This window comes from Choloepus didactylus, chromosome 14 (genome assembly GCF_015220235.1).
Source record: "Choloepus didactylus isolate mChoDid1 chromosome 14, mChoDid1.pri, whole genome shotgun sequence".
Taxonomy (NCBI): Eukaryota; Metazoa; Chordata; class Mammalia; order Pilosa; family Megalonychidae; genus Choloepus; species Choloepus didactylus.
Window position 1 is genome coordinate 4802588 of NC_051320.1, and position 23266 is coordinate 4825853.

At 39.3% G+C, this 23266-nt stretch overlaps 1 protein-coding gene across 6 annotated transcripts; it reads right to left on the bottom strand.

The window, feature by feature from the left end:
* Positions 1-2162: 2162 nt before the first annotated feature.
* On the bottom strand, positions 2163-10650 carry EFCAB1 (EF-hand calcium binding domain 1). Of its 6 annotated transcripts, none has more exons than XM_037802882.1 (6): positions 10474-10649; positions 6943-7101; positions 6162-6266; positions 5324-5475; positions 4938-5042; positions 2163-2977 (listed from the first exon to the last, which is right to left on the bottom strand). In XM_037802882.1, the coding sequence occupies exons 1-6, from the start codon at positions 10529-10531 to the stop codon at positions 2918-2920; spliced, it is 639 nt and encodes a 212-aa protein (XP_037658810.1). In that variant the 5' UTR covers positions 10532-10649; the 3' UTR covers positions 2163-2917. The 6 variants fall into 6 exon arrangements, with proteins under 6 accessions (XP_037658810.1, XP_037658812.1, XP_037658811.1 ...); XM_037802884.1 differs by having other exon boundaries at positions 2165-2874; XM_037802883.1 differs by having other exon boundaries at positions 2170-2730.
* Positions 10651-23266: the final 12616 nt, after the last annotated feature.

The window sequence follows — 23266 nt, forward strand, 5'->3', positions numbered from 1 at the left end:
TTTCCGTATAATGACGATCGCTCCTCACAACTTGCTAAATTGTATTTGATACACGTGTGGCTTAAATTTATCTTATTATGTGTCTGTGTCTTTCATATTCTCTAATGCATTCCCAACAGCTCTCACCAACGCATGGTGAGAATTCACCATTCGCTGCTGCTGATTGTTCAGGAAGACACTGGAGCTTTAGATAAAACGTGTAATCAAAAAGGTTGGATGATCTAAAGTAGCTAGAGGAGGAAACTTTTCCAGACATGGCTGTCTCTGTAGTTGCACAATAGATTTGATTTTAATTCTCTTTAGCAGCCTTCTTTAATGAAAGATGATATACCTTGGCATGTGCGGGGTGTGGCTGTGAACAGGCCGTCAGGATGGCCTAGAGCTGCTGTTTCACAGGAACCAGGCCAGGACAGGGTCCTCCTGATGGAGGCTGCATTAACACATTAACCCTTCTGACTTTGCAGCAAGTGGGAACGAAGTAGAAGTTTTGGATGATTTTATGATACAAGCAATTGCAGGCCTGGGATCTTACAAGTGCAATCTTGTACCCAAAGATCTTTGGAGGTTAAGAATGCGGGGCTACCAGTTTTCAGCAGCAGTTTTTAAATTGTTGTTTTTTTTCTTTCTTTTCTTAAAATGTGCTCGATTATTTTCCAGACAAATCTGTGTTCTGTTTGCAGGGTGAAGTGTGCCCCTCCTCGCTGCCTGTGCCGGCCTGGTGCAGGGTCCGGAGCGCAGGCAGGCAGTGGGAGCCGAGGCCTGCAGGGGCAGGGGGATGCTGTCCTCCAGCCCTGAGTCGTAGCCCTTTCCTGGTCCTAGCCAAGCACAGGGCTCGGCAGTCGGCTGCTCTCAAGGGAGAGGTTCAGGGCGTCTGGGCCGGGCAGACGGTGAGGCCGAGGGTGCCTGGCAGAGCCAACAGCCTCTCGAACATTCCAAGCACTTTTCCAACGACCAAGCAGATGCTTGAGCCCCGAGTCTATTTAGACTACCCTGCTAACAAGTTGAGTGGATTTTCAGAGTGAAAATCATTTATGACTCTTGCTACATTCATGAAAGAGAATCTGGAAATCTGGAAACTGTGGCAGGAGGAAATAACTTGGGTAGAGTATGACGAGGAACAGCAGAGGGGGTGCATCTACGTAGAGGAGGGAAGCTCTTGAATGCAGCCTGCAAGGTCTTTCAAAGTACCCATTCCATCTCAAGTTCACTGAGACTACTATGAACTTTTTTTTTTTTTTTTAATTTTTTTTAGATTTAAATGTCAAGTCACAAAACGAGGTTATTCATATAGAGATGTTCCGGGGATGCAGAGACAAAGGTTTGGGGAAAAGTTAGACAGCGATTACAACGCAACATCCAAAACTCCCCAATAAGGGGTGCCCAAGGAGACTCTGAGAGAGAGGTGAAAGCTGCCACCTAGAATGCAGCAGAGGCCTGGGGACAAAGTGGGCTCCGGGTGGAGAGACGGGGATCAAACAGAGGCTTCTGCAACCCCTGGTGGAGGCATGGGGCATGAAGGTGGAGGTCTAGGATACTCCCAAGATGAGCTGGAGGCTGTGCCTATGAATCAGCCATGAATTGTAACACATGGAATGCACATTCCTCCTTTTCCGGACTTACCTGTGGTTTGTGATTATCTTGAGGTGCTTTTCTCTTTTCATTCAATACACGGTATTTACTGATGACCCATTAGATGAGTTCTGTACTGAACGCTATTTCATATACAAACGTGTGTGGGGATAAAATCACTGCCCTCAGAAGCTTATGATCTAGTAAGGTTGTTATGGGAAACACCTCAAGCATTGGTAATATAATTCATATTAAAATAGTTTCCATGTTATCTTTCATCTCTGTTTTCCCCAATGCCTGGTATAAAGGTGTTTAATAAATGCTTGCCAAATAATAGTACTTAATATTCTTTTGGTGCTGTCCTAATTATTTACTGCTCCAAAGGGAATTCAGCCATTTCAATGATTTTTAAACATAACACCCAGCACTGTTCAGACAGGAAGAGAGCTTGTATTAATAATTCATGATTACAGTCTCCATCCTTTTCATTAATCCAAATGTTTTATGACAGTTATGTACTTCAACAGAGAGTCTATGTGATAAAATCACTTTAGAAATGTTAACTCATCTTGGCAAACCAATCATCATCTAATGAGGAATTTCTTGTTTTCCATCTGTTTTACTTGCATCTTATACCAAAATTAAATGGTACATATTAGTGATTCCCACCCCCAGCCAAGCACACAATTCAGTGACACCATTCTCAGTTAACTAGAAAAAGTAAACAATATACATGCGCCTGTTTTTTTTATTCTCATGAGACAACACAGACATTTAGGTATTCATACATCATAATTGAATTCATGTGGGTTTTTGAATACTTGGGCTTCAAATTCCATCTGGCTCTGTAAAATGAAAGCACTGAAGTAAATACAGACTTCCAAACAAGGTAGAGCGAAACAGAATGTTCCACGTGCCTCCTTTAAGTTTGTGAAGAGAGACAGGCCAACCAAAGAAGTGTGGGAATCAAGAGCTTCAGATTTCCATGCATTCTTCACCCCCACAGAGCTTGGTTCTGGGGGCACAATGATAAACAGGACTGCTCAGGCCCAGCCCTCAGGAGTCTCCAGCATGGGGATCGAGGCCTGTCAGGAAGCTGGCCAGAGCGGTTCAGCGTGGCGAGTGCTGCAGTGGGGACTGGTGCCTGCGGGCCCCGGGAATCTGGAGGACAGAATGCACAGAGCCCAGGAGGGCAGCGGGCAAGGCTCCCTGGAGCAGGGGTCTGGCTGAGCCATGCGGAGGACACTCGGCCCAGAACAAGGACCCTGAGCGTGTTCACGAGTTTGCTAGAAGGAGGCTGGCGACCTGGACAATAGCAGGTTCAGGGAGGATGGGAAGAAGCTGAACCTTAGTGTATACCAAAAATGCAGACAACTCTTCCAGGAAACTCAGCTGTGAAACGGACAGACTTTGGACAGGAAGTAGAAGTCAGTGTGGAATTGACATGAGTTTTCTATTCTTTCTTTCCCTCTCCCACCCTTTCTCACTTCATTTCTAAGATGGGGTGGGTTTGCATCTTTTAAATTCTGATGAGAAGGTGCTAGTCAGAGGGAAAAGATGGAAGACAGAGGCAAAGGTAAAGAATGAAGGAGTTCCTGAGGAAATGGGAGGAGACAGATCCAGAACTTTCCATGAGGGATTTCTGAGGTTCATTCATTCATTTAGCAGTTATTAGACACCTATCACATGCAGGGCATAGGATATGGAGAAATAAAGGTGCGGAAAAGTCAAGGTTCCCACCCTCAAGGAGCATGCATCCAAGTGGAGGAACCGACAGTAAGCAAGCGAGCAAATGTATCACTTTGGGTAAGTTAAGTACACGAAGGAAACTACCCCAGGGTTAAGGTATAGAAAGGAAGGGCACAGAGATTAGGATGGCCAAGCTGAGACTCTGGAAGGAAGTGACACAGGAAGGGAGGCCTGGGGAAGAATGTTCTAGAAAGGCTGACTACCATAGCTTCAGTGGCAAGTGAATGGGAGGAAGGAGGGGATGAGGCTGGAAAGAGCTAAAGGGGCCTCTGGAGGGACTCTGGAGCCCCAATGGAGGGCTTGGGGCAAGTGAGCAACATGGTGGGATTTGTGTCTCTAAAATATCCTGGATGTTGTGGAGAAGAGCCAGTTGGAGACAACAGTGGAGACAGAAAGCTGGTGGTTGCAGCCAGGTGGCAGGTGAAGATGGCTTAATTCAGGATGGTGGCCAATCAACATTCTATTCAGGATATATGAGAAGGAGAAGCTAACAGTTCTACAAGAGAGTAGTTAGGATGGCTTTTGACTGAACCATGCGGTGTAAAGAAGTGCCATGTTTTGATGCAGGGGAGACTTGGGAAGGGCACATTTTAGGGGAAACCAGGAGTTTGTTTGGGACCTGTAGGTGGGCATTTTGAGTGGGCAGCAGGAGATGGGGTAAACAGTGGTCATATTTATATATCACACGGCTCCACCCAACTAAAATCCTTCAGTCCTTATCCCCTTTGTGTCGAAACCCAAGCTCTAAGCGCCACAGCACATGGCACTTCTACACATCTCCAGCCCCACCACCCAATCTCATCCCGTGCCAAATGCTCTTCTAATACAGACTGACCCGCTGCACGTTCTCTCTCCTCCCCGCCCACCCGCCCTCTCTCTGCTTCTGCATACACCATTCCCTTCCTTAGCTTGTCCTTCCCCGTTTCGGCCTGGCTGACCACTGTGTCCTTCAGTCCTCGGTTCTCGAAGTCAGCTTTGCTTCTCCCATCAGCCACCCGTGGGGCAATCCATACCACTGTCTTCTTTGTCCTTCTTTTCTGCTTCCACAACCCCCTGTGCATATCTCTATGGACTCGGGAGCCAAGATGCTGGGTTTGAGTTCTGGCTCCTCCCCCAATTCATGAGTGACTTGGGCAAGGGACCTAAACTCTCTGAGACTCAGTTTCCTCATCTGCAAAAGGAGAATAATAATACTGCCCACTTGGTAGATCGTTAGGGGGATTAAATGAGGCCATATAGGGCCTAGCACTTACGACAGTACCTGGCAGGTGAATCAGCATGCAAGTCATTAACTATTATTATAACAATACTTATCACACTGTTGTGTGATTATTTTCATGCTGATTTTTCCTAAGAAAATATGATCCCTGAGTGCAGCCACTGAGCCTTTCATCTGTGCTTCTGGCATGTATTCAACCTCATTAATTTTTTCATGTGAATAAATGAATGGATGAATGAAAAAATAGGAATGGACTATAATAATATTATGCAAAGCATGTTCTTCTTCAGTGGGATTCCTTTATTCTCTGTGCTTGAACTCTATTAATCAAACAAGAAATCCTGGGCTGTTGAGCCTGGATTATGTTTCGATTGTGGTTCAGTGATAGCACTGCCGTTACCTCTGTGTCAGGTAAACACGGTCCAAAGGCTTCCAAGAGAAGAGTCTCCTCCCTGACGGCCTGTTCGTAGTCTGCGAAGGAGAGCTTCCCATCATGGTCGCAGTCCTGGGGGTGACAGGAGGCACGGGAGTCCACACCCTAGGACACACTGAGCTGTGCACACTTACCATCTCCTCATTGTGAAGCATTAGCACAAGAAAGCAGATGGGAAAATAAGAGATGCAGGAGCAAAATTGAAAAGAACTCTAAATATTGGTATAACAGAGCACAAATCAAGTTGATTTCACCAAGTGGGAATGTGATGATTACTATAATTTTAACTCTGATTTCCATCTCATATCCGGCCAGTGAATTTCAATACAAAATCCTCCATTATCCATATTTACCATTTTCTTGAGTGTTATTTCCACCAAATCTTTAATTCCTTCGTCAGGATCTTCTTCAGATGGCTGTTTGAGAAGGCTGTTCTTCAACATGTGAAACATTTCCTCCTTTGAAATGAATCCATCACCATTCAAGTCAAACACTTCAAAGCAATCTTTTCAAAAAACACAAATTAGAATTTTTATATAATCACTGAAGTAACATCTGTGCTGATAAAGTTTGGGGGGCCAAGCTCTGTATTCTTGATGTTTTCATCAACCCCACAGTTACAGTGGATCTGACTTCCACTGTAAATGCTTAATATATGCAGTGGAATATATTCAACAATCTCTGGAGAACATCTCCTTGTATTCAGCTATGGAACAGCATGCCAATGAACATCAACTTGGACATTTTCATCTTGAAACTCCAGTTTCATCTTGAAATTGATTAAAATAGGACTCTTAGAAGAGTCAATCAGAATCAATAAAGGATTAATTAAGAGTTAATCAATCAGCCAATAATCAAAACAGGTGAATCAAGGTTCTCTGGTTTAATGGCTACAGTTCAAATAGTGAAATGTGTAAAATAATGTTTAAATACAAGTGTGCATAATTAGCATGGAGTCTTGCTGGCATGAATTACTCCTCAGAATCTCTTGATTTTCCTTTTCAACAATTTTTTTTTAATTCATTCCATATCATTAAATTGAATTCACTCTATAAAAGATGCTAATGGAAATTCAAACAAACAAATAACCCCACTTCATTGGTTGCAGAACATTGATTTAAATACTTTAAATGTGTTCATCATAATGTACAATCAAAATTTTTTCTTAAATGGGATAACCTGAAATCTTACATTTCATTTTTTCTTCCAAAGTTCCTCGAAGAAACAGTGACAATCCATTAATCCACTCAGATACGCTTACACAGCCATCGTTATCTTTATCAAAACCTCGGAATACTAACGAGAGACAGGTACAACGTCACACTCACAAAGCCTTTTCATTCCCAGGAATAAACATACTTCTCTCTTAAATCTAAAGAAAACTTCAGGATCAGAGGGTTTAGTTTTTCCATTTGACAAAGGGATCATGACATTGGAAAACTCTTTTATTTAAACTTTCATATTTTCTCTTATATTTTGTAGAAACAAAAAAAATTCCTGACTGTCTAAATAAATGAATAAATAAGAATATCTAAATATATCAATATTAGATATATTAATTGAATGAATATAAATATATAATTTTACATTTGGTACTCAAGAAAAATAACACCACTACATAACTGAGTGTATTTTAATATTTATTAGAATACTTTCTATGATGTAAATATATTTAAATATCCTTTGAAAACTATTCTAGTTATGTTATTAAGTAGAAATATAATTGTTTTGGGTTCTCTGACATAAAGTAAGGGGAGCCTAATTATTTAAACATACTTTGTCCTCTTGTTAAATACACACATTTGAGCTGACTTTATCTCCTTCCCTATAACCTATGCAAAATTAAATTTTTATTTTCAAGTGAAATTGGAAATGGAGAACACTGTTTGCTACCAAGAATATGTCCAGACTCCAAACTTATTTATCAGGTCCAGCTGGATTTGGCCTGTTTGAATCTCATGTGTTTTCTTACCTCTGTCCATAATCATGTCATCTGTCATTCCAAATGTCATGTGCAGGATGTTTCGAAATGCATTACGATCCAGTCCAATGACTGTCCCTGGCCGCTCTGCTACATCTCCCACCAGGTTATAAAAAAGATTTACAAGACAGCTCACTTCATGTTTATTAACTGTAAAAGAATAAGATATAACAAAAACGTGTTTTCATCACTAAATTCTAACAAACTCTGCATTCAGGGGTTACAGACAACATCAAATACATCAAGTAAGTAATTGTCATCGGAAGACAGCCCTGCTTTCAGATTCATGACCCTTTAGTAGACCATGGCCAGTACTACACTATCCACCAAAATAAAGGAAGTAGCATCACCTCTGAAGAGGAGCTGAATATCAGACAGATGCGATTTTGTTAGCCAAGTTACCTGAATAATGGATGTGACATCAGATCCTAAAGTTTATGAGGCCAGTAGAGGTCTAGTTAAAAATAAGAGAGTCCTTTTAAGAATGGTGATGATCCTTTTGGCATTTTGATCACAGGCTTTCATGAGATTAACCATGCCACTTTACACGCTCAACTCCTTCTCCCTGAAACATGATCCCAGGTTCCTCAACACCAAGCAATCATTTTCATTTCAATTTAGCTTGAGTGAATTCATAAGCAAAATTGTGGAAGTCAGAACCACCTATTTTCTAATGAAGAAGCTTGTAAGGATGTATGCAAGTACAAATGATTGATATGTATTTATGTATGTTGCTGCAGTGACATGTTGGAGATACACATTAACTGGTGGATGGGTGGCTGAGAAGAAATGAAGCAGTCTTTGTAGTGGCTATGAAGGCAAAATGTGCAGAAAGAAATAAATGGAAAAGGAACCCAATATGGCTCCTGTAGTGGACTGTGTGAAATTAACATGCATCTATTCAGTACTACCTTAGAGGAAGGAACTTGTTATTTAAAGCATCTATACACACATACATTCATACTTGCCTGTACACATAATGGTTTAAAGTGTGGTGTTTATAAACACCAAGTTAATTATTTGTGCTCCAATACCCATTTGACGTCTGTAGGTATAAGGGTTATTACTTGGCAATAAGAACATAAAAGTGATCTAAATATGAAGTATGGGCAGAAGACGGGGAAGATTTTATTTCAAAACAAGATTAAATTATAGTTGAACAAAACAAAAACAAGGATGAAACTTGTGTGCACATAAAAGAATGTAACACATACGACTTGAGAATCACACGTCGTCACACAGGGCACTGTTCAGGACCCAGGTATACATGTTATTTCTGGCTTGCGACACTGCAATTTAAGAGGAAAATTGAAAACTTCAGAAAATAAATGAAAAGATTTAGTGAGTAAACTGATTGAATAATAGGAAAAATGAGAACGGCTGTGATACTGTAATCCAGTAGCCTTGTTTCTTGAAGACAATTGTATAACAATATGGCTTACACAGTGTGACCATGTGATCGTGAAACCTTGTGGCTCACACTCCCTTTATCCAGTATATGGACAGATGAGTAGAAAAATGGGGACAAAAATTAAATTAATAATGGGGGGGTGGGATGTTTTGGGTGCTCTTTTTCACTTTTTAAAAAATTAACTTTATTTATCAAAAAAATTAAAAAAACATTTCCAGAAAAATAAAACAAAGGAATAGGAAAAACAAATATCCTGATATAACTTCATTGCTTCCAATATGCTCCTACCATACCACACACACAAAAATTAACAAACCATAGTCATTCTTGAACATTCCCATATCATTAAGATTACCCTCAATATCTTATCTGTTCTTATTAGTTTATCGTTCCCCCTTCACTAATTTTTTTCACTTTTATTTTTGTGGTGTAATGAAAGTGTTAAAAAATTGATCGTGGTGATGAATGCACAACTTTATGATGACACAGCGAACAACTGATTGTACACTTTGGATGACTGTATGGTATGTGAATATATCTCAATAAAATTGCATAAAAAAGAATGGTTATGATATAAAAGAGCTGTTAGCAGTTGAGGAAGAAAAGCCCACAGGAAGAATGATGTATTAATTCTGCTTATGTGTGTGAAATGCTAGTTGAGGGGATGTCGGTTCGCTGTTTTTCCATCTTGGTTGAAATATAAATGAAAGACCATCAGCTTAACCTGTTACCTAAAGAATCAGAAGATTAACCATAAGAACATATTTCTTGCTGAAATGTTTCTCCAATTCTAGAATACAATACTAAACGAAATTAGGGAATTCATCTTTTTGGAATGGTCTAGACATTTCCCGCAGATCACATCTATGAAATGGTGGATTTAGTAGCTATTCACTTAAGAGCCCTTCTCTGATTCTACAAAACGTATCCATTTCATCCTGGCAGCTTTATCATCTGGCAACTATGATGAGAAAGGTGTGCTATTTAGAGCAACTTAAAATTATTTTAATGTTCACAACTTACAATTATGTATATACAATTTAACCGGGAATCATCAAAGATTTTAAGTTTCTCTTTAAAAATATTAACTCAAGGACAGAAATGAAAGTGACTTCTTCTTCCCATGCATTCACTTACCTTTAAAAATGTATGCTGACCTTTCTATTGTTCACAGTATATCTGTTTGCAATGTATTGCAAGCTTACAGAATGGGGGCTAAATAAGATGGTGTTTTGTAGGGCAGTTCTGCACTGTTTATGACTATTTATTCAAAATGTTCATTACTTGTTTTAAGAAAATCTGGCCTTTTCCCAGAAATGGAAGCATCTAAACAACACTCATGGCATCTAAGCCCAAGGACCGCTTCCTTTTTCAGTCTGAGTACAACCAAGTTTCCCCATGGTATTCTAGGCCCACCTTCTAAAAGGAGTGACTAGGGTGGCTATCTTTAAGGAACACTCATTTTTCCCCTGCCAGTCTCCTATGGCTTCCAACCCCACTGGAAAGTGGAAGACAGAGTTGGGAAGAAATTCATTATCATGTGTTTAGCTTTGTCCGGCACTCTGGCTTCCAAACAAATCTCCTTGCTACTAGATAGAGTTTTCTGGGCCACTTCAACTCTCCTTTCCTAGCAACGTGCAGATATCGATAACCCTTGCCCCCTATGGCTCTCTTGCTAAATTTCCAGCATTTGGACCCCGCCGGGTTATTTGCTCTAAAAATAGCTAGAAGGCAGGGCGAGGTGCGTGGCTAGGTGGCTGTGCTGTTTTTCTTGAGTCAGGTGGTTTTGGTACTTATTTTACACTTCCCTCTAAGGCTAAAATCAGGTCTCTCGAGGGCATATAAATCACTTGTTCATAATGTAAAAACAAGAATCTGAGACGCCTGTAACTGCATGCGTGGGCGTGTAGTGCCTGATGATTGGTTGCCTGCCCCAAGAAGCTAAAACCCAGGGTTCCCTGTCGGACTTCTCTTCAGGGGGCGGGTGGAGAGAGGCATCAGCCAGGACTGCGCTCCACTGTGACACCAGCTCTGGAGCGGCCCTCAGCACCGGGTCGGGCCCGACCCCCGGCCCCGGAGCCGCGCCTGTCCAACCCTTGATTCTTACTTACAGTGTTTGCAATTTTTAACTAAGTTGTGCGTCAACTTCTGCAGCTTCTTGCGGTTCATGCTAGGCGCTCAGGGAATGCGGCGCGAGGCTGCGGCTGGTGTCTCGGGGCGCGCGGCTGCCGGGGCCCTCTCGAGCCCTGGGCGGGGCAGCAGGGCCCGGGCCCGCAGCTGGGCGTGCGCGCTGCTCCAACACACAACGTGGCCATGGCAACGGCCGGGCCGGCCGCCGATTGGCTTCCGGGACGGTGCGCGTGGGGCGCGTGCGCTGCCCTAACACACGACGTGGCCATGGCAACGGCCCCGCTGGCCGCGGATTGGGCGCCGCGCCTCGCAGCTCCGCACGCTGCACAGAGTGTTCTCTTGCTGGCTCTGGATTTCACATGCACAGGGGTTCCTGTCTTTTTAATTCACAGCCCCTTTGTTAGGCTGAACTGCAAATCACCAGACTCTAAAAAATATGTTATGCACGCCGTGTGAGGAATGTTCTGGGTGGTGGGAATTACACCACAAGCTGAGGCTTGGGTCTTCGGGGAGATCTGGGGAACTGGAGGAGATTCAAGAAGTAACAGGTGTTTCTCGAGACTGTTCGTCCACAAGCTGTGCAGGAGTTTGCTTTGCGGGCTGAACGGCCCTTGGGATCTCAGAATTGGCTGTGATACCAGGATGCGCCTGGAACAGGACATATTTAAGTTTTAAGTGGTGTTACTGGGAGAAAGAGGACATTGGAATGTTTTTCCCCTACTCATTCTTGAAGGGCAGAGGTTGTCAGTGGAATCTGGGGGAAATCACTGGCAATTTTTTTCAGCTACAGAGGCAGACTCTCAAAGAGAACCAGGCTGACAACTGCAGCCCAACTTGGCTTTTCTGGAAAATATCCCAGGAGAATTGATCCTTTAGTTGTTTAAAAGACAGATTCTGTAACTACAAACAAAAGATAGTCCTTACATCTTTAGTGTGGGAAGGCTTGGTGCTCTTCTTAACCACAGATGGGACACCCTCTTTGAATTAAGACAGCAATACCACTGCCTAGCTCAGCTAGGAGCACAAAAACTGCAGTGCTCTCCAGAGTGCTCATTTGCATAACTTCAGAGGGGAAATGGCCTTTGGAATACAAAGTATTTTACGGTATACATATATCGTCTTGAGACTGAAAGCAGAAAAATCCTGCCGACCATGTGCAACAATCCAAAATGAAATGGTTCCAGTTGAGGTCTCTGGTTTTCCTTCCCTGATTCATTTGTCAAAAAAGGATTGGGATGTTGTTTGAAACCTGAGCGGATGATGCTTGATGAAGGCTGGGACTGAATTATTCTAAAACATATTCCCTGAGAACAGTTAGCCATATGAAATGGTGGCAGTTATGAGTATGCATTTGCAACAGTGCTCCGATTAAATAGTTTTCCTATATGTCACCTTGTCTAACAGCTGTGAAATTTCTAATGAGATCGTAGAGAACAGATGGAAAAGGCGGGGTATATTTTAATTACATTCACTTGTGAAATTCTGATACTTTTTTCTTTTTTTTAAAGATTATATGACATTTTGGCAAACGTTTAACTCATGGAGAATTTGCAGAGCTCCTTTCTAAAGGCAGGAAGCTGAAAGAGTTAATATGAGTTCATAATGAAAGCTGGTTCCCACCTCTGTCTGAGGTCCGCTACACACCTCCCACTTCTTCCGCTTGCAGGGCCAAGCACTGGCTGGCTCTGGGGGAACTGGCCTCCCCGTTGGTGGGAGCACGCTAGTGGGTGGGTCCTGGTGTGGGATGGACACCATACACTCGGAGCTTGCTGGGGAGTACCTGAAGGTTTGCACATCAGTTCTTCTTTTGCAAGGTTCAGGCCTGGGACCAATCAACCATGTTCCCTTAAAGTGGAAAAAAAAGATGCAGGGGGAATATCAAAGACTGTTGGAGTGAGATTAAATTATTCAAATCTGTCATACCAGGTAAAAATTCCTTAACCTGTTTGGAGACCTTTGTGAGGCATCCCCGCCACCTCTCTCACACATGCAAAAAAGTTCTGTCTTCCATACTATTCTTTTAGCAAAAAATTTCTCAACGCATTGTTGTGTGAAAGTCACTCCTCTAAAGGAGCAGACTGCAGAGCTTACTGCACTGCAGGGCTTTGAGAGTCTTTCTCAGGGAAAGCCTGGTATTTGCTGGTGCCATGTTTTGTCAGTATATTGGTAAAGTTCAGAGCTTTATTATATTCCTGTGAAGTTTTTGAGTTTGATATTTTTAAACTTTAAAAATAAGTTGTGTGCCTGAGAAAAACAGTCAGCTAATGGCATTTCAAGGCAAATTGGAATTTCTCTTTGTGTGTTTAGTTGATTATGCTGAATTGGCAGATGATTGCTTTTTACATTTATTTTCACCTTCAGGGATTTCTCAGGTAATGCAATTGAACTTGAACAATTACCTCATATCAAAGTAGTCAATAATGGAATAACAAAACGTGTTTAATTTGTATTGTGCAGAAACTTTACAGTGCATCAAATGATTACAGAATTTTTCCAAAATTCAAGCAACTTCGAGATGAATACGTTTGTAAAGACAAAATTAAAGTGACTATTAATGCTATGAGTGTGTTCTCCAATTTTGTTTTCAAAAAGTTTCTCTTAGACTTACAATTATTTGGAACTTTGCCATGATAAATATATTGGACCAAGACTTCATGAAAGTGTTTTGTTTAATGTGGACCTTCCATGAGGAAGGCTTTTTGGAAGCTGTTCAGGAAGTGACATCATGGAATTGATGTGCAAGTATATTACAAATCTATTATGAAATTGCTTTAATAAAACAAAAATAGAAAAGTTAGTTATCTACAGAATTTAAATTCAATTTTACTAATTTCATTTTGTAGAGATAGTGATGAAAAAATTGGGGGATAATTTTAACCAACTGTTTGGTGGTTGAATCTCTACTCCTTGCTTTCAGCATCTCAAGCCTACCAGGTGCTCTCTCAGTTTGGAACTTTTACACGTTCTTCAAACATACACACACACCCTCAACAAGTGTGAAAGAGCATGGGTGGGTTTGACCACCCTATGTAAAGCAAATCCCTGCCTACCCCATCATTCTCTGCCTCAACACTCTTTCCTTGCTAGCACTCACCCCAATTTGTAATAAGTTATTTACTTTCTTTTTCAAATCTCTTCTATCCACTATATTGAACATTATATGATGTCTCTTTATATTCATGTCTGTTTTTATCTCTGTGTCTATCTATCATCAATATCGCTGTTTAAAAATGCAATCCATGTTCTATTATTGGTATTAATGGAGAGCAGGAGGAAAATTCACTAGAGCAAGGACTAAACTGCCAAGATTGCTCCTCCGTATCTCCATTGTCAAGAACCAACTGAGGAGGCCCTTCAGCAGGTCTTGAGGTTGACCTCAAGCAAGGACGTGGCTGACCACAGCCAGGGCCACCCTGGGTGCAGCAGTAGATGCTCTTTGCTATTTGGCTTGAGATACACAAGGAATGAATGTAAGGAGGGTCCCTGCTAGTGTGCCCTCTCCTGGATCTGGAGCTAAAGGTCAAAGATAAGGGTGTGAGTTTGACTATATATGAGTGTGCAAGAGTGAATGTGAGAATGTGAGTGTGCATGTGAGCATACGTGTGTATGAATGTGGAAGTGTGCACGTGTATGTGGTATGTGGGAGCTTGTGTTAGGGTGAGTGTGTGTGTGTTCTGACACTTAGGAGACATGCTGGAAATAGTGACTAATGCTAAAGTTTATTTATCTTACAAACAGGTTATAAAGGTATGTCTTTCTATGGTCAAAGTCTCTCTATTAAAATGCAATGTCCTGAGTATCTGCATTAAACTGACCGTTCCTCAAAATACATACTCAATATTCACTGGTGTTAACACATTTTTATATATTTTCTTAACCATAATCAAGTGGCCAGTGGGGAATATTGGATAAGGCAAATGCCTAAGGTTTCCTAAGTGCAGGGAACTCATATCTTAAATGTAATTTGCAAAGTTGTAAGTTAGGACGTGGCATATGATAAGTGATTATTATAATAGCAGTAATGCCATTAATTTTCAGTAAGGAGGGTGCCCCTCTGGGCATCATGGCACATCCCAAGGAAACCCATCAGGATGAGTGGGCTGCCATCTCAGCTGGATGTCAGAGCTCGTGTGGGACGAAGTGGCTGTTGAGAAGGCTTTCTTTCGGCTGTGCAGCTCTGATTTAAGTAAGCTGGGGCTGAGAGATTACTTAAGAACCCGCTGTGTGCAGTACCCCGAGGAAGGGGCTGTTTGCCCGGGAAAGGCAGCATTTCAAGGCCCTCAGTAACGGGAATAAGGCTTTGAGCCTATAGCCATAAACTGTGGCACACTTAAGGGGTGTGATGTGCACACTTCCGGTTGCGTGTTCTTTGAAACTCATGTTTCGGTTGGGCTTTGAGAAATATTAGCTGGTGCTTCTCTTGCATTTCATGTATCTGAAACAAAACAAGACCAAAGCAAGAGACCAACACACAGAAAAACTGCCTGTGGGCCCTGGGAGAAGTTCAGAACAAAGGAAGACATCATTCTTGCCTCATACGTGAAAGGAAACAATTAGGTGTAGAGCGTACTGAGCCAACTGTTTCAGAGGCAAAAAACGAGGCCTTGTCTTCTTTTGTTTCCTCAGGTAGTTTGCTGATGCTTTGTCTTGGAGTGCATTTTATTTAATGTGTGAGCAGATTGATGCCTTTGAGATTGGAATGAGTTTTCTATAAAAGAATATTTTTTCAATGCGTTTTTTTTTAAATTATAAGAAGGCTGAACCTTCAAATCTGTAATCCCCTTGCCTACATTTAAAAATTTGGAAAACGACTATGAAAACCATCTTTTTCAACTCAAATGTCTATGCTTTGTCCCTGTTCCTTTTACAACAAAGTGAGTGCCACAGCTTTGCATTTACCTCTCTGTAGGTGTGTGCACGTGTCACGAGGGCCCCCAAGAGCATTCCAAGCCTTCCGGGGTCTGTGAATATGTTACCCCAGATGGCAAAGGGGACTTCAGTTGACATTGAAATGGGGAGAGCATCCTGGGTTGCCCAGGTGGGCCCAGTGTAACCGCAGGAAAAACAAAAAAAAGCAGAAGAGGAAGGCGGAGAGCTTGAAGCGCTAGGAGGACGCCGTGTGCCTCCCCCGGCTTGAGAGTGGTGGGGAAGTTTGTGTCAGAGAAACAGGGAATTAGTCCTGGCAGCAACCTGAAGGAGCCCAGAAGTGGATTCTGCCCCTGAGCCTCCTGGTGGGACTGGGGAGAACCTGAGTACAATACCCGGTCGTGTTTGCCTTGGCTTCCGATCCACGGGACTGTGAGAAAATAAATGGGTGTCGTTTTAAGCTGCTCTGTTTGTGTTAGTTTGTTATGTAGCCAGTACGCTATCTTTTTAGAACTTTTAACATGCATTGTAATAATAATTAAAAAACAACTCATCCAAATACCAAAGAACCATTTAAAAAACATCTTTATTGACATATAATTTACATAAAACAAAAATCACCAATTGTAAGGGTATAATTCTAGGAGTTTTGAAAATGGATACATTTGTATCCAACAACCGTGACACAGAGCATTTCCATCACTCCACAAGATTCCCTTGTGCCTCCAGCCTGGTGATCACTGGTGCACATTTTGTCCCTTTGGTCTTGTATCTGTCTTCTTTCACTTAGCATAACACTTTTGACATTCATCATGTTGTTGTATGTACCGGTAGTTTATTTCACTGCTGGGCAGTGTCCACTGTATGGCTCTACCATAATTTGTTTATATTTTCATCAGCTGGTGGACATTTGCACTTTATTCAGCTTTTGACTATCACTAATAAAGCTTCTATGAAATTCAAGTACTGGTTTTTATGAGATAATAGGTAGTGATTTCTCTTGAAAAAATACCTAGGAGTGGGATTGATTGATCCTATCATAAGTGTAGATTTACCTAGTGGGAAACTGTTGACTTCTTTTGCAAGGTAGCCATTCCCGTTTGGATTCAAACTGGCAATGTATGATACTTCGATTTGCATCTAGTCTCATCAATGCGTAGTATTGACAGTCTTATTAATTTCAGTCATTCTAGTGGTTTTTAATTTACACTTCCCTAATGAAGAATGGATAGTTTGTCTTCTTAATATTGGGTTATAAGTATTCTTTATATATCGTGGGTAGAATTCTTTTATCAGATACCTACTTGTGACTTATCTTTTCATTCTCTTAACTGTGGCTTTTGAGATGCAAACGTTCTGAATTTCAGTGAAGTCTAGTGTATCAGATTTTAATTTTATGGCTCATGGTTTTGGGTTCTATCTAAAAAAGTCTTTGCCCAACCCAAGCAACAAAGATTTTTTTCCTGTGTTTTCTGCATGTGTTTTCTATAATTTTATCTCTTATGTTTAGACCAATGGTCCATTCAGCTAGCTTTTGAATATGTATGAGGTAAGGATTGATACTTGTTATTTTTTACACGGATATCCAATTTATACAACATTCTACCCTTTTCCTATTGAAACACTTTGGCATCTTTGTCAATTAACTATATAGGGGTGAGTTTAATTTTGGACACTATTCTGTTCCATTGATCTCTTATTCTCTTCTTATGCTAATACCACGAGGTGCTGATTTCTGTAAATGTATAGTGAGTCTTGAAATCAGGTAAAGTCTTTTAACATTGTTCTTTTTCAAGATTGTTTTGACTAATCTATATTCTTTCTATTTCATGTATGAATTTTAGACCAGCTTATCCATTAATACAAAAATCCTGCTGAGATTTAATTGTGATTGTATCATATTATAAATCAATTTGGGGAAAACTGGCACCTGAACAATACTGATTTTTCAGATTCATGAATGTGGCATATCTCTGTATTTATATAGATTTTTGTTAGTTTCTCCCAGCATTGTTTTGAGATTTTATGTGTACAGATCTGCACATCTTTTGTTACAGTATATTCGTAAGGATTTTTGATGATGCTAATATAAATACAAATTTTGAATGTATTTTTGATTGTTCTTTGATGGTATATAGAAATATAACTGCTGCTTATATATCAATCTCATATCCTGTGAGCGTATTAAGCTCACATGTTGCTTCTATTAGAATTTTTTAAGTATTACTTAAGATTTCCTTCATTGATGATCATGTCGTCTACAAACAGAGGCAGCCTTATTTCTTCCTTTACAAATCTGTGTGCCTTTTTTCTTTATCTTCCTTGATTGCCCTGGCTTGATGCTCCAGTATAAAGTAGAATAGAAGTGGTGAGAATGGTTGTATGTAGGGGAAGGAAAGCCATTCTTTGGCCATTAAGTATAATGCTAGCTCTAGGCTTCTCATAGGTGATCTTTATTAGGATGGGGAAAATCCCATCTATTACTTTTTGTTGATAATTTTTATCATAAATGGATATTGAATTAAATTGTTGTCCCTCAAAAAGTGATAAGGTCTCTTTTCATTGTCATTCAGTTAAAAATGTATTCTAATTTCCCTTTCATTTTTTTTTCTTTGACCCACATATTGCTTAGATGTGTTAATTTCCAAATATTTGGGGTTTGTATTAATCATGGTTCTCTAGGGAAACAGAACCAACAGGAGAGATCTGTAAATATGAGATTTATTAAAGTGTCTCACACAACTGTGGAGATGCACGAGTCCACATTCTGTAGGGCAGGATGCACTAGTCCAAGTTCCGTAGGGCAGGCTGCAACCTGGCAACTCCAATGAAGGTCTTCAGTGACCTCCCAGGAGAGGCTGGCTGGGTGGAGAACTGAAAGTTCTCCCTTCTCCCTTAAAAATCTTCAACTAATTGGCTTAAATCCAACTGATTGTGTTCTCTCATTTCGGAAGATACTCCCTTAGTTGACCATAGGTGTAATCAGCCACAGAGGAAATCAATTGACTGATGATTTAATAAACCAGCCTTCTGGTTTATTAACCAACCACAAAAATGTCCTCGCAGTAATGGTTAGGCCAGTGCTTGCTTGACCAGACACCTGGACACCATCACCTGGGATATTCTAAATATCTTTCTGTGACTCATACTGGTTTTATTTTATTGTGTCCAGAGAATACATCTTATATGAATTCAATCTTCACAAATTCATTGAAATTTTTTATTACCCAAATATGGTTTATCTTTATGAATATCCCATATTCTATAGAAAATAATGTGTATTCTGTTTGTGAGGTTGAATGTTCTATAAATGTCAATTAGTTCAAGTTGGTTAATATTGTTGTTCAAGTCCTTTTAACCATTCTGATTTTCTGTTTACTTGCTCTGTCAATTATTGTGAGAGGAATTTTGAAATTTCTGACTGTAAAGGTGGATTTGTGTACTTGTCCATGTAGTTCACTCAATTTTTCCTCATATATTTTGAAGCTATTTGGAATACACATGATTAGGCTCTTTTTGTCCTCTTGTTTAATACATCTCTTTATGGTTATGAAATTTCTTTCTTTATTCCTGGTAATATTTCTCATTCTATACTCTATTTTGTTTGATATTAATATAGCTACTCCAGCTTTCTTTTGATTAGGGTTTGCACAGTGTATCTTTCCCCATCATTTTGACTTCTCCCTGCCCAGTGATTCTCATTCCTATTACATATCAAAATCATGTGGAACTTTTTAAAGCTGATTTTTACAAACTATTTATTTTAAGATAATTGTAGATGCAACAGAAGTTGCAAAAATTATAAAGATTGCCTGTGTACACTTCCCCCAGCTTTTTAAAATGATAGCGTCTTACACAGCTCTAGTACATTGTCAAAAACCAGGGAAATGACAGTGGCACGATATTATTAACTCAAATACTGACCTTATTTGTATTTTATCAGCTTTTACATGCATTTTTGTTGCAGTTGCTCCTGCAGAATTTTACCATGCATATAGATCAGTGTCACTATCACCACAATCAGGATACAGAATGGTTGCAGCTTAAAGAAAATCCTTGTCATTCCTTGATAATCTCAACTCCTCTCCCCACTCTAACCTCTGGAAACCGCTGCTCTGTTTTCCATCACTATAGTCACTTTGAACTAATTGACATTTATAGAACATTCAACCTCACAAACAGAATACACATTATTTTCTATAGAATATGGGATATTCATAAAGATAGAACATATTTGGGTAATAAAAATTTAGTTTATGTACTAATAGAGCCATATGTACATAAACTTGTGAGACTGGCATTTTCACTCAGCATAATGCTCTTGAGATCCATCCAAGATGTGGCCTTTAACAACAGTTTCTTCCTTTTTATTGCTGAATGGTATCCCCTTGTATAGCTATCCAAAGGTTGTTTCCCTGTTCATCCATAGAAGGACACTTGTGTTGTTTCTACTTTTTTTCTATAATAAGTAAAGCTGCTATGAACATCTGCACAGAATTTGGTATGATCATTTTAACTTTTAATCTATCTGTGTCTTGAGAATTAAGGTGGGTTCCTAGTAGTCAGAATCTAGGTGGGTCTGGCTTTTTAAATTTAGTTTGACAATCCTTCCCTTTTGATGGATGTATTTAGATTACTTCCATGTAGTGGAATTATTGATATGGTTGATTTTTAAATCCACCACATTTCTACTTTTTTCCATTTTACCATCTCTTCTTTTTTTTCGTCTTTTTCTGGCTTCTTTTGAATTATTGAATTTTCTATTATTACATTTTAACTTCCCTTTTGGCTTATCACTTTTGGCTTATAAACTGTATCATTGTTTTTCTAGAATTTACAATATATATTTTTAAGTTTCAAGTCTATCTTCAAAGAACAGTTTCACCATTTCATGTATACCATAAAAACCATAAAGCAGTACACTTCCATTTCTCCTTACCTTTGTGCCAGTGTTGTCATACATTTTACTTCTACATATAATGCCTCACAATATATTGTTATTATTTTTCTCCAAACCAAAAATTATCTTGTAAGATATTTTAAAATAAGGAAAACTTATTTTAACAAATGTTGCAATTTCTGGCCCTTTATCTAAATTTGTAGATCCCAGTTTCCACTTATTATTATTTTTCTTCTACCTGAAGAATTATTTTTAAACTCTCTTTAAGCAATGCAGGTATACCGGTGATGAATTATTTCAGCTTTTGCTTAAAAGACTTATTTTGCCTTCATTTTTGATAGATATTTTCTCAGTATAGAATTCTGTTACTAGCTTTATTATTATTATTTTTTTTTTTCTTTTTCAGGACTTTAAGATGTTGCTCCATTGTCTCTTGGCTTGCATTGTTTCTGATAAGAACTATGCTGTTATTCTTAGCTTTGTTCCTCTGGACATAATGTGTCTTATTTCTCTTAGGTCTTTGAAGGCTTTCTCTTTATTGCTTGTTTCCATTATGTTTCTTCTGCTTGAGGTTTGCTGATGTTCTTGGATATGTGAGTTTATCAGTTTATCAAACTTGGCACATTGTTGGCCACTATTTATTCAAATATATTATTTTCCCTTTGCCACACTTTGGAGACTCTAATCACACTTGTTAGACTATCTAATGTTATCCCCAGGTCAGTGATACAGTTAATTTTTCAGGGTTTTTTTACAGTTAATTTTTTCAGGGTTTTTTTCCTATTTTTTCTTTACATTTGATTATTTCTATTTCTATTTTTTCATGTTCACTGATTTCTTTTATTCTGAAAGTTTAATCTGTGTTTTTTTCATTTTAGATATTGAATTTTTCATTTCTATAAGTTCTATTTGTGGTCTTTTTTCATAGTCCCTATAGCTCTTCTCATTCTCATGTGTTCTTCTAGTTTTTTGAACATGTGGGACATATTTATAATAGCTTTCCTAATGCAGCTTTTTGTTAGTTCCATCAACTCTCTTATTTCCTGGTTTATTTCTATGAATTGATTCTGCTTCTGGCAATAGGCCACATTTTCCTTCTTATTTGCACTGCTGGTAAATTTTGAATAGATGCTTAACATTTTAAATTTTATGTTATTTATTGTTGGCTTTTGCTGTATAGCTGTAAAAGGGTTGGATATTATTCTAAGCCATAGTTATGCTTCGTGGGATCAACTGGATTCTTTGAGGCTTTTTTTTTAAACTTTGTTAGGTTGGGTCTGCACCAGTCTTCTCTGTCTAGAGTTAATATTATCCCACTGGATGATACTGCCCTGAAGATTCTACCTGGTGCCTTGTTTATTATAAAATCTTTCCATTCTGTATTGTGAGTACATGAACATTCCTAGCCATGCATGAACTGCAGGGATTATTATTTTGCCTTCCATTTTTAACAATTATTTGCCCAGTCCTGGGTAATTTTCTCTCATGCTTGCACAGATCAGTGCTCAGCCAAGGAATCAAGGGGACGGCTCTGCAGATCTCCAGAGCTCACTCTCTCTGCAGTTCCTGCATTTCTGGTACCCTGTGTCCATCATCTTCCATGTTGACCTCCATGAACTCTGATCTTTGCGACCTCTGCTTGGTGAGGGATAGGTCACTTCCTCCAGGCAGCAACCTCTGATAACTGCAGGGCTCAACACTTCCGTTTACCATCTCGCCAAACCACAGTGCCCTTCTGTCTGTTTTCCAAAGTCTGAAAGCCTCCTGAAAACCTGCTTTCTAGTTGTTTAAGTCAGGAGGGTTAAGCTAGTGCCTGTTATTCCATCCGGGCTAGAAGTGAAAGTCACATCAACTTTTTGTGAAAGGAGGATGGTATTGCTAGTGTTTGAAGCCTGAGGATTTTAGAGCTTGTAATGGAGTAACAATGTATCTTTAATTCATGATTTTATCTTGAAAGGTTGCCTTGGCTTACTTTACTTTCCAACACTTAAAACTGTCCTACACCTCCACATTTTTATGGTTTCATGAAATGTGAGACAATAAATTGTATACCTACTTCAAAATATATGTTTGTTTAGATACTTAAAAATTATGTAAATTCATATAAATTTATTTTATACTAAATTATTTTGTACATTATAAAACATACCTATGGAAATATAAAAGATGTGAAAATAAAATATTAATGCAATAATGTTATTTTGCTTTTTTGTTCTCACTAAAAATTATTACTTAGTGGGAAATGTGATTAAATGTGCTTTCACTTCTATATCAATGTTGTAATCAGCTTGCCAAATTCTCCTTAAAAGCCTGCTAGGATAATGCTCTGGATTGCAGTGACTCATGATTTTACATGAACTGAGATCTTCACAGTATTGAGTCTTCCAATGCATGATATAGCACATCTCCCCTTTATTGTAGGTTTTCTTTCATTTTCCTGGTAATGTTTTATAGTTTTAGAAAAATGTGTTACTAAATATTTTTAAGTTTTTGATGCCATTATACAAATGGATTTTTAAAAAACTCATATCCAGTTGTTTGCTATCAGTATATAGAAACATAGTTGAAATTTATCTGTGGACCTTGTATTTTTCAAACTTGTTAGGTATTTTTCACTCAGTAGTTCTAGTAGCTTCTTTGTAGATTCCTTAGGATTTTTAACATGTCAATCATGTTGTTCTTGATTGGCAACAATTTTACTTTTTCCATTTTCATTTTTATGCCTTTTCCTTTTTTCATGGCTTTACCAAACTAGTTAGGACATCCAGTGCAATGTTGAATAAAAGTGGTAAAAGTAGAAATCCTTTCCTTGTTAGGGGGAATGTGTCCAATATTTCACCATTGAATATGATGCAAACTATAGGTTCTTCATACATGTCCTATGTTGGACTGAAGAAGGTATCTGAGAGATTTTATCAACAGGTGTTGAATTTTTTATTGCTGCTCCACCATTGTTGGAAGAGGCAGCTGTGTTGGCTAGGTGATGATAACCACTTTTCACAGAAAGT

Excerpts from the sequence above, each read along its gene's own strand:
- EFCAB1 (XM_037802879.1), bottom strand. The coding sequence starts at position 10,531 with ATGAACCGCAAGAAGCTGCAGAAGTTGACGCACAACTTAGTTAAAAAT. Across the intron at positions 5,043-5,323 it reads AAATAACACTCAAGAAAATG|GACTGCGACCATGATGGGAA; the intron begins GTAAATATGGAT and ends TGTCACCCCCAG. Across the intron at positions 4,858-4,937 it reads CGTGTTTACCTGACACAGAG|AGTTCAAGCACAGAGAATAA; the intron begins GTAACGGCAGTG and ends TTTGATTAATAG.